Consider the following 14,663-nt stretch of genomic DNA (forward strand, 5'->3'; position numbering starts at 1 on the left):
GGAAGTTATGGCCAAAAATATTGTATTTTTAACCAGCAACATTTTTGAGGGGCAGCAACTGTACAATATTAGTTTTCTTTTTTCCAAAAAACCTATTTCTGTCCCTCAAACAACACACAATACATGCATTTAAATGACACTTTAAGAACAGCAAATATGATCTTTATTTTTAAATACTGCAAATTTAAAAATGTATCTGACAACATCCCCCCGCAAAAAAAGAAATGGAAAAAAAAAAAAGGAAGTTTGGTCAAAAGAGGATTTCCTGCAGCATGGTAAATGAGGAATCCACCAACAGACTTCAGCTTAGACTGTATTTTGAGAGGAAAAAACCCCAACCAACAGATTTACACTGATGGATCTGGCTGACTGTATTTTTCACATCATCCACAAAATCTCCGTCTATTCCTTTCTTTCCTGCAGCATGGCTGCTGTGGAAAAGCTTGAGTGAAACTTACACCAAAATCCCTTTAACTAGCTAAATAGTGACCCTCAATGTGGTGTTGACTACACGGGACTGTTTCTGGTTTGACTGATAAAACTTAAAATGTTACAGGTAACCAAAAGCCAAAAAAGAGGAAGCATTGGTAGCTCCTCTTCTCAAACTAAATGTATGGTTTTGCAAGATCTCTACTGAACCAACAAACTGGACAGGACAGGGACAGGTGGTTTTACTTGTTTAATCTGTACTAAATTCTAGAATTTATGGTTTACGTTAAAAGAGAGGTCATATTTACAAAAGTGTTAATTTCTAAAATACTGTAGTTAATTACCTACACCAGGAGATTTTAACTTCCTAACTTAGGACAGTCTCTCCAAAACTTATTTACTTCACTGGTCTCTTAGCTAGAGGTAGGTCATTTGTAGGCCTTGTCAATATGCTCTGCATATTAACATTGGTTCACTAACATATGTAATAATCGGTAGGATAACCATGCACAGAGCTCCAAGAACAGCAGCACATATAATAAATTAATTGGGTAAATTTTATTTTTTCATGTCGGTTAACATGTCTCTGCTTTCCCCTAATATTTCATTCTTTTGTGAAGAATGTGTAACAAGGAAAGGGTTATGAGGTTGAGTAATCTGAAAGTCTTCTGCACCTTACCACCAAAGGCTGGGAGTCTAGCAATGTCTTTATATGCAGCCCTTTTCCTCCCATTTAGAGTTTTTGCAAATCATGCAGTCAATTCTGACTGATATCCAGCATAAAAGTCTCTTCTCCACTTTCAAACTCAAAAAAGTGATTCACAATCATGTGGCAGTATGATTAAAAATTACAGTCCATACACCTTGACAATCAAGAGTCTGAATTATAAAAAGTAAACTGTCCTTATAGCTGCATCATTCTACATATGTAAGGACAGTGCCAGTTAATTGTTGAAAAAGGCGTTTAAGGTTTCCGTAAAACACGTATTACAGCTTTCTTGTGCTAGTGAACATATAGAATACACAGGTTCCCAAGACGTTTTCCTTCCCTCCTCCCCGATTTACGACATTCAATGAAATCACATAATTTTGGCAAAGTTAAAAGGGTTTCTGTCTTGATGTTTTTTGCCTTCAGCATCATGTTAGAGGCACAAACTTCTGGACTCAAGCACTATAAGGCATAGTAGAAACCACCAATTAAAACAACAGCGACACCACTACAATGGAATATACTGCAAGTGGGAACAGCTGTGTCATTTAAAAAGGAAACGCTTTTGTAAACTGTCACACTGCGATGCTGTGTTAGGTGATTCATGTAAAGCTTGTCTTGGCATGCCCAATATTTTTTCTTTTTCCAGAACATGCTCAAATGATCTAAATATTGCCACAGGCTCAACTTACCTAAAATATACCAGAAGTAGCCCAGTGGCGCACACCCTTGAAAACTTTTGCAATCACAATATAACTATAAAGCATGAGTAAACTTTTGTTTTGTATTATACAAAATCCAGAACCACATTTCCTTCTCCCCCACCCAATATCCCATAACAAAACAAATTAAACAAACAAACCAACCCAAACCTTTGTTAGACAGCACTTTTTTTTTCTTTTTTTTTTTTTTTTGCTACAGTTCCATTTATAGCACTGAATCCAGTGTGGGCAATGTATTCCCAGGCTAAAAAAAGAGATATTATCAACAGTGGAACTGTGAAAACAGAAGCTCTGTTGCATTTATAGCAAGATCAGGACCTATTTTGTAATGCTGTAAGTAAGAGCCACTGCTCTGATCCCCTATTATTCAGAATGTCAGTGTCACTTTTTATAATCTAGATCTACCTGCTTTAGCTTTATTAAATAAAACGCTTTAACTCCTTAAAATCATTTAAAATAGTGACTTTTTGGTTGTTGTTGTTATATCTAAGGTTTCTGCAGTTTCTGAAAGACTGATTGATCTGATGTTCTGTATTTATTCATGGTACTTTCAGGGCACCAGCATGTAACCATTAGTACCTATGTACAATAGTTTGAAATATAATTAAATTTCCTTTTCTAATAAAGCCTATTAGAAAAGTAAAAGTAACCTAACATGAATCTGCCAAATATAAATTAAAATTATATTTAAAAGCTTATGTTCCAATCCTAGACATAGTGAAATAAATACTTCTAGTAAGACTGGTTTCTACACCTGTTTAAAGCCCTGACAAGATTTAAGCATTATTTGAATGTGAATGGCCTTTGTCTAGGTGTCTCCAATTTACTTCTATTCAGGAATGTGCAAATGATTTTATACAGCACAATGCTAGTACCGCTCTGTACTAATCTTTTTTTGTTTTGTAAATAAAAAACAACAACAAATCCCTAGTCAGAAATAAACTGACAAAATTTACATTCTTCTCTCTTAAAAAAGTAAATAAAATAACATTATTTAAAATGTGAATTAGCTATAAGACATACAATTACATAGATACATATCAATACAGCACATTCAATTTGCCAAAAATTAATGATTACAAAGCCAATATGGATGCTGCCATATATATATATAGATGTATGTACAATGATTATAGCATTCAAAATTGCACTATACCTACAACCAGTTTTAAATAACAAGGTGTATTAAGAGGGAGCAAAAAATAGCAACTGTTCTTATTATTGTTGTTTTGGAGTTGGGAGGGTTAAGGATGAAAAACGTCTCATTAGTATTGATTGTTAACTTTGGTAATCAACTAATAAGTCATTACTTTTTCCACCTCCCATCTGCTGCTGTGAGGCAGCAATTTCTGTGTTAAGTGCACTCTCGTGCTACTTGTCTTTGCAGATAATCAATCAAATTATGTGTCTGAACTCTGAGTTTTCTGTAGCTTGCTAGCAATCATGCACCTGGTCAAAAAACACCTTTCAACCTAAGCTGCAGAATAAAGGCTCATCAACGTGTGCTGCATTTTTGTTGTTAAAAAATTGCACATTTAAATTTAAAGAATTATTTTCTCACTGTTTCATTTACATTAATAAATCTTTTCTTAAGAACACTGAGAGAGGCTGTTTTGCATGAAAGCCTATCAAATGTCTGTGAATCAGTTAACAAGCAACCTTATCAAGAAAGGTTCCTGAACATGGTCTCTCGTCAACAGTTTCTTGTTATACAACTAAAGGTGCCTTGATATTGTTACAGAAAACAATCTCATGTCATGTCTGACATAAGGACAGATTGTAACTGTCTTTAGATTAGTAGACCACATGCATGTGCATGGTGCACCTTGTAGCATATTCTCTCACACTGTTGGTTTTGACATTAGAAAATGGAACGGTTTCTATAAAAGGGAACATATGAGCTGAAACTGTTTGTTTATTATTTGGCAGTTGACTCAATCAGATCAGTTCCCAGTCCATCAGTTTGGCATTTCAATCGGTTTCTTATGTTTCAAGAGCGTTGGTTTTATAAAAAGCCAGATTTGGCAATATTAATTTCATACAATAAAAATAATTTTTCTACTGTGGAAAAAGAACACTTAAAAAAGCTCTAACTTAAGAAAAAAGCCCCACACAACTGAAAAACCCACCGTTTCAGGCTGTAGCCACTGGGGAAAATGTAGTGTCTGTGACATTTGTATTTGGCATTTGTGAATAAAAGAGGAGAGAAAAAAATGGCACACAGCAATTGAAAAGAGATTCTAACAAATTCCACGTACATCCCAGGTTGTGTCTTAATTATTTCATTACTGTCTTCTATGCACCTTTCTGAACTGTGAAAATATTGTTAAATTTAATATCCCTAGGCACCCGTAATTCTATTTTGCAATCCCAATATTCTAGTCCCAGAAGTGAAGACAGAATGAAGACACTCATGTCACGAATTTAAAAATCACAGTATCAATACTTTTGATCCTTCAGAGAAAGAACATACCGTAAAATTAGAATGACTGATTACTTAAATTCTGATGAGAGTATTTTCCTGACCAAATCACTCAACAGAAAATATTTCACCCAGGAATACAACTGGGAAAAAAAGGCCATTGTACCTTGTAAAAGATATGGGGGGAAAGGAAGGAGGGAGAGAGAAAGGGTCAGGGAAAGAGGAAACCAGCTTGATTTTGCTTCAGTAGCAAAACACTGCTATCTTTTGAAAATGTGTGGCTGAGAATTTAAAACACATTGAGTCACAAGGTTTTGCCTAAAAAATGAGGAAATGTGCTGTGAATGTACTTCAGCATCTTTTGGTTTTCCTCCATATAGTTTAAATAAAATCATAATATTAACTACAAACTCTGTGGACATTCACAGAGTCCAGGCCGGCAATAAATTAGTATTATGCAAATTGTTTTCACAGATAATACAGTCCCTCTTGTATATCTTTAATCACGCCAGGTTGGTTTTGGAGGGCCTCCTAGGCACAGTTAGACCAGGTTGTACTCCTTCAGGTTTAACTGTAGGATTGTGTCCTTGACAGCAGCAAAGACGAAGCGGATATTCTCTGTGTCTGTAGCGCACGTGAAGTGGGAGTAGATAATTTTGTCACTGTCTGGATTCAGGTCTACAAACATCTTCAGGATGAACTCTCGTGCTGCTTGTGCATCTCGTTGCGGTCCTGATAATTAAGAAGATTAAGTCAGTTTTCTTAGAGTTGATTCAATATTTGAACTTCTTCAATAGAAAACAAGAGTCAGTCTGTGCTCCTCATGTAAGAGAAGACATGGAACTTTTTACTAATCAGTATTATCATATAGTGGCTACTTTCTTCCTGGTATGAACTATGAAAAATAAAGATGGAAGGAAATTTCCGAAGTTCATCAAGTCAGAGCTATCATGTCAAAGCTGCTCTTTTCCTGTCGACTATACTCTTTCTTCAGTAAGATAACGTGTATAGCAGGTGATTTATAACTGCACGGAATGAAAAATTAAAAACTAGCAATAATAATAGATCTTTAAAAATGTTAATAGCATTGGTGAATGTTCAGTCTACACTTACTATATTTAAATTATACTTAAGTTCTTTAAGCACTGCCAACACTTAGCAGTTTTAGAATTTTAATAGGTAGCATAGTAAAGTTATATCCTGAGCTGATCTGACACAGTCACCAATAGAACTTCATTTACTGTAGTGATAATAAAATTACACATGCTCTTCAGCTGAAGCTGTTCAATTGCAAAAGGCTCATGTTCTAACAAGTCACTTATTATCTAAATTATGTTTGATAATGATCCTCTCAGATCTGAATTAAGGTTGCAGAGTCTATGTAACCAAACCACGTGTTCAGCTTTACAGAAGAGAGAAGGGAAAGTAATGACTTCCAGCCTGGAACAGCAAGGATTAATTCAAGTTCACAGCCAAAAGAGCAGTGCAGGAGCAAGAACATTAGCAACAAGCTGCTGAATTCCATTCCGTTATTCCACTGCCCCTTTCAAAAGCCATTATTTCCTCATTCTCCTCTTTCAGGAATGTGGGTTTCTAAAGAACACGCATGTTTTCTGTGCTGCCTCCTCCTTTTAGTCTGAGCTGTTATATGTAGCTCTGTCTCTCAGCAGTTATGAAATCTGTACGTTGGAGGATATCCCATGCCCATATATTTTTCAACAATCAGATAATAAACCTCATTTTTTAATACTTCAAGCTTACAATTGCTAATATTTCAAATTTGGATTACTCCATAAAATTTTAAGTAAGGAATGCTTGGAGGAGAAATCACATACTTTCTGGTGTGCTGCAAACCCATGCAGAGGGAGAGTAAGAGTCTGCAATATAAGGATGCATGCACATGAACTTATATGTACACATATACACATATACAGATTACACATTTCCTGAGATTTAGATATATAAACAGATCATAAGCACTCTGAAGCAGGACAGAGGACGGTTCAACACTTTCACAGTTTCTAAAACAACAAGGTCTAGCCTTTGGGCTGGTCACTGCGACTCTACACAAACAGCAGCAACAATGTCTCACACTACTACAAATAAATTTGCAATATTTTCGAAGAAAACTCCTAGACTTTCAAAGACAACCATTTATTCAAAATAAACCACTTACTGTTATAAACAACTTCCCAGAATTTTGTTAAACAGTTTCATAGTAGCTAGACAGAGTACTGTCTCAAAATCTACTGCACTCTTCGAAGCCTGTATTCAAAATTACTTATCTAACCACATGTCTACTGACCATCATGTAATTCAAATATCCATTTGACAGAAGTTAGAGTATTGAAAATTGAAGTGAGAAAGACTGTTTATGATCTCAGAATATCAGAAAAAAAACGAATGAGTTAATGTAAAGTAAATTTAGACTGCAAAGTGGTTGTGATATAAGCAATTTGGAGACTTGGAAAAGAACTGCCACACAAATCAGTTGGTTTCCTGTCTGCTGCTCCCTAATCAGCAGTTTTTGAAGACTGTGTCCACATGATACATTCAAGATCAATATAAGAAGTACTATATTGATATTTTTATCTTCTTTCCCTCCCAGCTATGGCCACTTTTTGTCTTTGTCCTCTCCTACTCTCCCAGCTCTTCGTTTCAGTCTGTGAGTTGGTCTTTTTACCTCAGGAGAACTTTCTGAAAGTGTAATTTTAGTAGGAAGAGCTGTACAATCCATGTAATGCTTTTATGGACAAGCATGTTAAACTTCACATAAACAATGTAAAATCAAAACAGAAAGAAAAAAAAAAGAGGTACAATAAAAGGGTGGAAGGAGTGGTAGTGATTTCTCTGAGCACCACAGAGAGCTTATGACACTTCCCCTCAGATATTCAGCCTTACACAAAACCAAAACTCAAAAAAAAAAAAGGATAGGAGACTATGCAAAACTGAGGAATGCATTTTTCTTTCATTTTAGCTTTTATACTTCAGCTTAAACCCTCACCCCAACTTATGAAAAAGGACACAATGTGGTTCACCGCTAATATGACAATACTCATCTAAAAGTCAACAATTGCCCACCAAAGGTTCTGCCATCCTACCCATAATTAACATATAAAATGAAATCATAGCAGTCTAAAAAATCCCAGAAGAGTTCAATCATATTTAAAAATCTAGATGATTAAAAATTTCAAAGCACCTTTTTTTTTTTAAAGAGCAAAATATATGAAAGGATATATCTGTCCAGTATTTGGACACGACTTTTACAATTTCTCATTACTGCAGTATAAACAGAACATGAGCTCTGATGTCATTATACTTACCATCATACTCTGGAAAATAATCAACTAGATGGGAGTACATAATTTTCTCCTCTAAGAGATCTTTTTTATTTAAGAACAGAATGACTGAAGAGTTCTGGAACCATGGATATGTGATAATTGTCCTAAAGAGTGCTTTGCTTTCTTCCATTCGATTCTGCAATTAAAAAAAGAGCAGTCTTTTTGTGGTCATGAAAGTATTTTTAAAATTTTTTTTGAAAGAAATTAACGCAATTTCACTTTATTTGGCAAACAGATTCATTTCATGGTTTGCACGTTCCAATCAATATGTAAGTTACCAGTAATTAAATTAAAATAATAAGTAAGCAGTTAATTAAATATACAAGCATTTTCCTTTCGCAAATTCAACCACTCAAGCGTAGGTATCCTTTAAAACACAGGTCATGAACATCAAAGCTGCAACAGGTATATTTGCGAAGTCCAAGTACACACAGTTATGACCAGACAACAAACTGGCGAGTATTGCAATTCATGTGATTCACGGTAGAGAGAAATATACCACAAGAAGACGCAATAACCAATTCAAGGTTTAAGAACATTATTTATTTTATAGGCCTTCCCTGAACTTTAAATGCAGAGTTAGATGATACTTAGAAAGAGATCAGCTTTAAAAGAGTTGCAAGCAAAATTCAAAGCTGAGAACACTTCCTCAACACCAAAGGCTTATGACATAAAATCTTAAAACTCTGTAAATAGCTAGATTTGTCTCTAACATTGTTGGGTTATCCTTAACTTTAATTGCTTAACTGCTCCTGAAAGCTACTTTGCATTAGAGCTGAAGTGAAGCCTACAGTTCTACCTGTAACTCCTTTTTGTCACTGTAAAATTGTTATGATTTGATACAGTTCTGAGAACTGTTAGGCTGACATAATGCTGTTACTTCAGAGTCAGAACATATTGAGTTCAATACTCTTTTTTATTATTATTATTTAAAGCTGCAGCACCCTGAAAACAACGTTTCACCATCAAATGGGGCTCCAGAGAAAAACAGCAGGGTGAATCCTGCAGATTCTGCTGTTCCGAGCCATACAACAAACTATCAGGTAACTCAGTCTTACAACAAGTGTATCTTTGCTTGCATTAATTTGCATTTTAAAGAGATGAACATAAGCATGACAAACATGAACTTTAAAAAAACCCAAACAAACAACAACCCCCCCCCAAAAAAAACCAAAACCAAACACTAAAAAATTTCCATTTTGTAGCAGCTGGTGGTTTGGTCTCTTACGTCACCACAGAATCTAGAAGCAATTTATAAAACTCTAACTGCATGCTGCAGTGGCAGGTGAACACAAATAGCTGAATTCATAGATTGAGAAACTAAGGCAGAGAAGTAAAACCTTTACTGTCTTGCAGCCAGTTCTTATGACTCACATTTCAATGGTGCCCGGATTTCATTCAGAAAGGAGAAAAACTGAAATGTCAACAGAGCTGAGCCTGAGGCCTAAGTCCTTGGACTAGCTGTTAATGAGACCGTGTTTTCTTCTCAAAATTCTATATATACTTGTTCTCTAAACAACGCCTTACAGAAAGGCAATGGGAACTACACAGACTTTTGCCTTCACAGTTGATGAAATGAGAAGGCAATGTAATCTTACAAACTACTGTTTAAATGACAAATCTAAAACTAAACTCATTAACACTTGGTATTTTCTAATGTGACACTCAGAAGGTGAAATGGTGCCATGACTCAATTAGCAGTCTTCTTCCACAATACATTTATACGCTATTGAAAACTTCTCTGTAAGAAAAGTGCAGAGAAAACACAAATAAATTACTTGTGTCTTGTGTGTTCCTTTTCACAAAAACCCTTCAAGAAAGCTGCAGCGTTTTCATCTATAATGTTGACTTCTTTTCCCATATACATAACACAGAATTGCAAATACAAAACCAATAAAACACATTTCTTATTTAACATCAAGAAAAAATGCTGTACTTATTTACAAATCACGGGACTGTCCAGTTTCATGACTAGAAACATGTTTGTACGAAACATAAATAAAAATAAAATGAAATTTCTTTCTACCATGTACCTCTTACTATATGAAAGATTTTATGCTCACAAGTTTTTATATGACAGTTGAATCTTCACACAACTAGACATAAAAACCATGTTTACTCACATTTTCAGTTAAATGCAAACTCTTACGCATTTTTAACAGATTAAAAAGGAGTATACTTCCTTTTTTTTTTTTAAATCCTATCTTTTCAGTTTTCCTATTAAAATGATGATTTTCTAGTTGGGATTTAGGTATTGAAATTCTCTTTTCTATGTGTTGCTCTGGACAAAATATACAATTACTCCTATAAATACAGAAACAAAAGAGCCGGTATAATATGTATAATTTTTATGTAATTGACTCTAAGAATTGAAATCCTGAGAAACACCTGAAGAACACTAAAATATTAACAGCATTCAAAAGCTGCATCAGCTGGTACCCAGTGAAGGGAAAGCAACATTTCTCAGCTAATAAACATAGTACTTTGACGTTAAGAAAACCAACTACAATATAATCTGAAACAATACAGAAACTGTAGTGTGGAGTTTCACCCATTATTGTCTTTAAGACTTTCTAGAGTGTCATCTAGTGGGCATACTGTAACTTACATATTGAACAAAAATGTAGCAATTAACTATTGTCTTAAAAACTGTTATTTAAATAGTGTCTGTTAACAAAATAATGATTTCACAAATCTTGAGAGAATAAATTTTGTTGAAATGATAAGAGAGAAAGTGGTGAGGGGATAAACAAGATGCATTTTTCAGTCAACAACTTGCACTTGCTTCAGAAAAAAAAAAGCAGTGGTTGCACAAAGGTTTTGATGAGTAACTCAAATGCAGTAAGAAACAACTTCAAACACAGAGCTCAGGAACAATTCCTTTATTTTCTTCACTGGTCTTGAATCTCTCTGCAAACTAGGCTCACAAGAAAAGCTGCTGGTAGAGGACTGGGAAGACATCTTTGTAGATGAGAACTATACTTTCAAATCACCTGGGAGAAGAACTCTCACTTCTCGAATAACTGAAATCTGCAGCACTGCGCTTGGAAATATATGGCAATTTTATCTACTCAGCAGAGGGACACATGAACCTAGTGACAGCTGAAATTCATCAAATCAACATGCTTGACAATGATCAAAATACTGTAAAAAAAAAAAAAAAAAAAAAAAGGTGGTCCAAAAAGTGGTCAAAAACATGGTCCAAACATTGCTGCAAATACAAATAAATGCCAAAATTTGATGAACTAACATAAATGCCAGAATAATCAGTTTTTCATGAATACTGACATATTTTTGAGAAAAATGGGTGAAAATACTTTAAAATTGTCATCGAAAAAGACCCTTCTCTGGTCAGTTTTGGCACTGGTTATTGAAAACTAAGTGGTAGTTGCCTTTGCCAGCAACTGCTGCCAACAGCAACGTTTCCCAGCAGCATTTCTGGCAGTGTCTGCAAGCAGGTTCACAATCATTCAACCTCCCACATTCGTTAAGAACCACCCACTTCAACAAAAGAGTGAGAGGCTCTGGCTCTTCCAAATGCTTCTCAGTACTGATTCTTTATTTTCGAAAGTTCTTGATCCACAAACCAAAACAAAACCAAAACATATGCATATGTGTGAACAGGTATGAACAGATACAAAACATAGAGCAGCAAGGTTTGGCAGAGGTGTTTTTTTGTGTCATATATGTGTTATTTTCTCTAGTTTCCAAATAAACAACAAGTTCTGGAGATGTTATTTCCCATGGAAATAATATTGTTACATAATTATGATGACCATTTGAGGATTTTAATTCTATCTGAGAGTTCATATTATCCCTCTGCTTTATGCTCAATTGTTCTGGATTGCTGAATGTTGATGAAAAAACCAGACAAATAATATTTATTCACGATGCAGAAAAAGAGAAGTGCTCTGATCTCAGTATTGTTTTCTTTCAGCCTTCATGCTAAGCCATGTAGGACTAGCCTGTGAATAAGGAACACCAAGTGTTGGAAGAGAAGTGGAAGCATGGTCAGATGTGAACAGTAAGACAGTTGTGACAGTTCTGAAAAAATGAAATACGTGCTTCAGATAACAGTCTCCGTAAAGACTAAAAGTATTCTGAACTCTGTGGCCTCACGCTATTTCTTATTTTTGTACCATATAAGAAGCAAGTGTGATTGGAACATTGTACCAATTAGTCACCCATTAACAGATGACACTGATGAACACTACCGTAAGTTCCACCTAGGCTTTGGATACTCATCTATTTTTGTAGATGTATTTTGTCCAGATTAAAAACATCAGCATGTATGTGTGCATCTACATACCACATACACATATACATGAGTTCACACTGAAAACACTTATCCTAGGTTTCATCTCATTATTTTAATGTAATTTGAATATAGTCAACTGGATTATTTTTTCAAAAAACCAAACAGTGTTGATCTTTTCTACTTTGGACAACCTAAGAATAATAAAATTTTCCATCAATCAAAAAAACCAACATCCTTGCACAGTGCCTTTATTCAGTACCTAAATCACAGAAACATCACAGAAAACCACCCTACGAAGTTCCTTCAGTTTCAATTTGCAGTTGTGGCTGAGGTACTGAAGCCTTAATTTTCTAAATATCCTGTTTTGCCTTCATACAAGCATTACTTCTGATAAAACTGCAAGACTCTTCTTCAGTATAAATTAAGTACTGTGAAGGTAACTACATGAATTCAGATATCCACCACCAAACAAAGTAGGATTCTTCAGGGTTTTAAAGAATGTCATGAGCACAAAGACACTCTCTAAAGGAACAAACAAATTTCTTTTTGTTTGTCAAAGTATCATTTTTCTCCTTGGAATCACAGAAGAATTCACATTGGAAGGGACCTGTGGAAGTCATCAGGTCCAACTGCTTGCTCCCAGCAGGACTAACTTTGTCATTAGATCATGTTGCTCATGGCCATGTTCAGCCCAGCTCTAATCATCTCTCTCTAGGATGGAGATCCTACTCCTCAAAGCAACTAGTTCTGCTTCACTCACTCATATGTAGTCATCATCCTTCAGCCCTCATGATCTATGAACACCAAGTTTAGCACAGTTTCACTGACAGCCACTGTATTTACAAACTATTAACTCACTAGACACTTTTAATGATCCCCCGGTGGTAACGTTTTTGACAAATCACTTTAATGAACAACTTTGCAGTTAGCAACACGACAAGGGGGCATGGGCTTAAATTCTGCCAGGGGAAATTTAGGCTGGATATTAGAAAGAAATTCTTTACAGAGAGAGTGGTCAGGTATTGGAATGGCCTGCCCAGGGAGGTGGTGGACTCGCCGTCCTTGGAGGTTTTTAAACTGAGACTGGACATGGCACTTAGTGCCATGATCTAGTAAATGGACTGGAATTGGACCAAGGATTGGACTTGATGATCTCTGAGGTCTTTTCCAACCCAGTTGATTCTGTGATTCTTCCCAGATTCTTTAGCTCTAAACTGCTTCTGAAAGGGACTCCATGTTCTTTCTTCCCTCATCTCTCCTGTTCCACTTGTCTGAGTAACCTCTTGAATTGGCGCAAGGATTGTGCAATGGTTTTTGGAAACACTGCTCGAGTCACTTCCAGATCTACTGGTTCTGTTCACATCTCAACATAAAAATGTTATGTTTTCCTACAGTTAGCACCATGCAAACACCTGCTACTGGTAAACGAGACTGCTACTCTACGTTTCAGAAATGTAGAAGACTTGATGGGTGTATGACAGCTGCACTTTGCTCCTAAGTAACAGCCACTGCTTTAAAAGACAACGGGATGCTGAACATAAAATGAAAGAGCATCAATTTACAGCAGCAGAACTCTCAACAGTGCCAGCAGCAGTCTGCGCACAGTGCTGCTATACCACTGCACACTACACAGCAGCAATCAAACACGTTCAGGGAAGTGCCTGGGGAACTGTTTCTGCCCAGAATGAGGAGAATGGTAACACATGCAGAAGTATTTGTTGGACTATTCGAAAGATGACTGGTAGAAAAAAGATTCAGTCTGGTTATCGTATCAGGTTAGATGATGCAGGTCTCTATAGCAGACAAACCACGTGGTACCGTGTTGTAAAGAAGTGAAAGCCAGCGGGTAGATAAACACAAGGCAAAAGAAGCACGCTGGGAAAATTACCTTTATGGCATTATTTTTGTCTGTTGAGGAATATGGCACTTGTCAAAATCACGGAAAAGACACCCTAGATCATAGTTTAACGTGTTAAAAAAGGACACACAGGAACTCATACCTTGAGGGCATATGTTTAGGACTTCTTAAGCCACAGGATCAGTTTTGCTATTGCTTTAAAAATTTGAAATACTTAAGCCATTCCAGCCTGCTTCATACATTACTGACATTTTCAGCAAGAACTGAAATCTGGGATCAAACCTGTAAATAAATTAATTATAAGGAGGTGGTACTTTCTGTAAAGCTTTAATGCACATGGGATGACAACCCTGATGATTAAAAGGAAAGGAGGGAAATACTGGTTTAAGAGAAATCCAGTTACACATTATTATGTTAAAACAAATGATTTTGGCTGCAGCTATATAAAATAATTTATTAAGACATAGCACAAGCTTTTTTTCTTTTTCATTTTTTTTTTTTTTAAAGCTTTAAGAAACAAAGCTTTTTTAAAAAAGAACATGAATCTCGCTTCCTGATTAAAAAGAACCAATAAGGTTCTTAACAAACATCTTAAAAGGGTTGCAAATTACTTGACTGTATAGAATATATAAATGAATTAGACCTTAACAATAAAGTTGGTTCTATTTGCTTTGCTATTCAAGATCAGTGAAAACCCAGGAAATAAACCATATACAACATAGAATTTTTTAAATTACATTAATGTCACTATTTTAACAAAGGAAGAGACACCTCAATGATTCTTTTATATGTGGTTTCATTCATCAACAAAAAGAAATTGCTTTACAAATAAAATAATGAAAAAACCATTGTTTTCCTAAGGCATATAGATGCATATAAAACATATTTGTATATATATAGGATACATAGTATGTATTTATAATG

General features: G+C 35.4%; 1 protein-coding gene across 1 annotated transcript in view; it reads right to left on the minus strand.

The window, feature by feature from the left end:
- Nucleotides 1–666: 666 nt before the first annotated feature.
- Nucleotides 667–14,663, minus strand: part of LOC136114717 (guanine nucleotide-binding protein G(q) subunit alpha) — a 126,548-nt gene continuing 112,551 nt past the window's right edge. The window contains exons 6-7 of the mRNA XM_065860202.2: nt 7,606–7,759; nt 667–5,014 (exon numbers count right to left, since the gene is read on the minus strand). Of these exons, the coding sequence (XP_065716274.1) occupies nt 4,824–5,014; nt 7,606–7,759 (345 nt within the window). The 3' untranslated portion in view covers nt 667–4,823. The remainder of the gene's footprint in view (nt 5,015–7,605; nt 7,760–14,663) is intronic.

Source organism: Patagioenas fasciata, chromosome Z (genome assembly GCF_037038585.1).
Source record: "Patagioenas fasciata isolate bPatFas1 chromosome Z, bPatFas1.hap1, whole genome shotgun sequence".
Taxonomy (NCBI): domain Eukaryota; kingdom Metazoa; phylum Chordata; class Aves; order Columbiformes; family Columbidae; genus Patagioenas; species Patagioenas fasciata.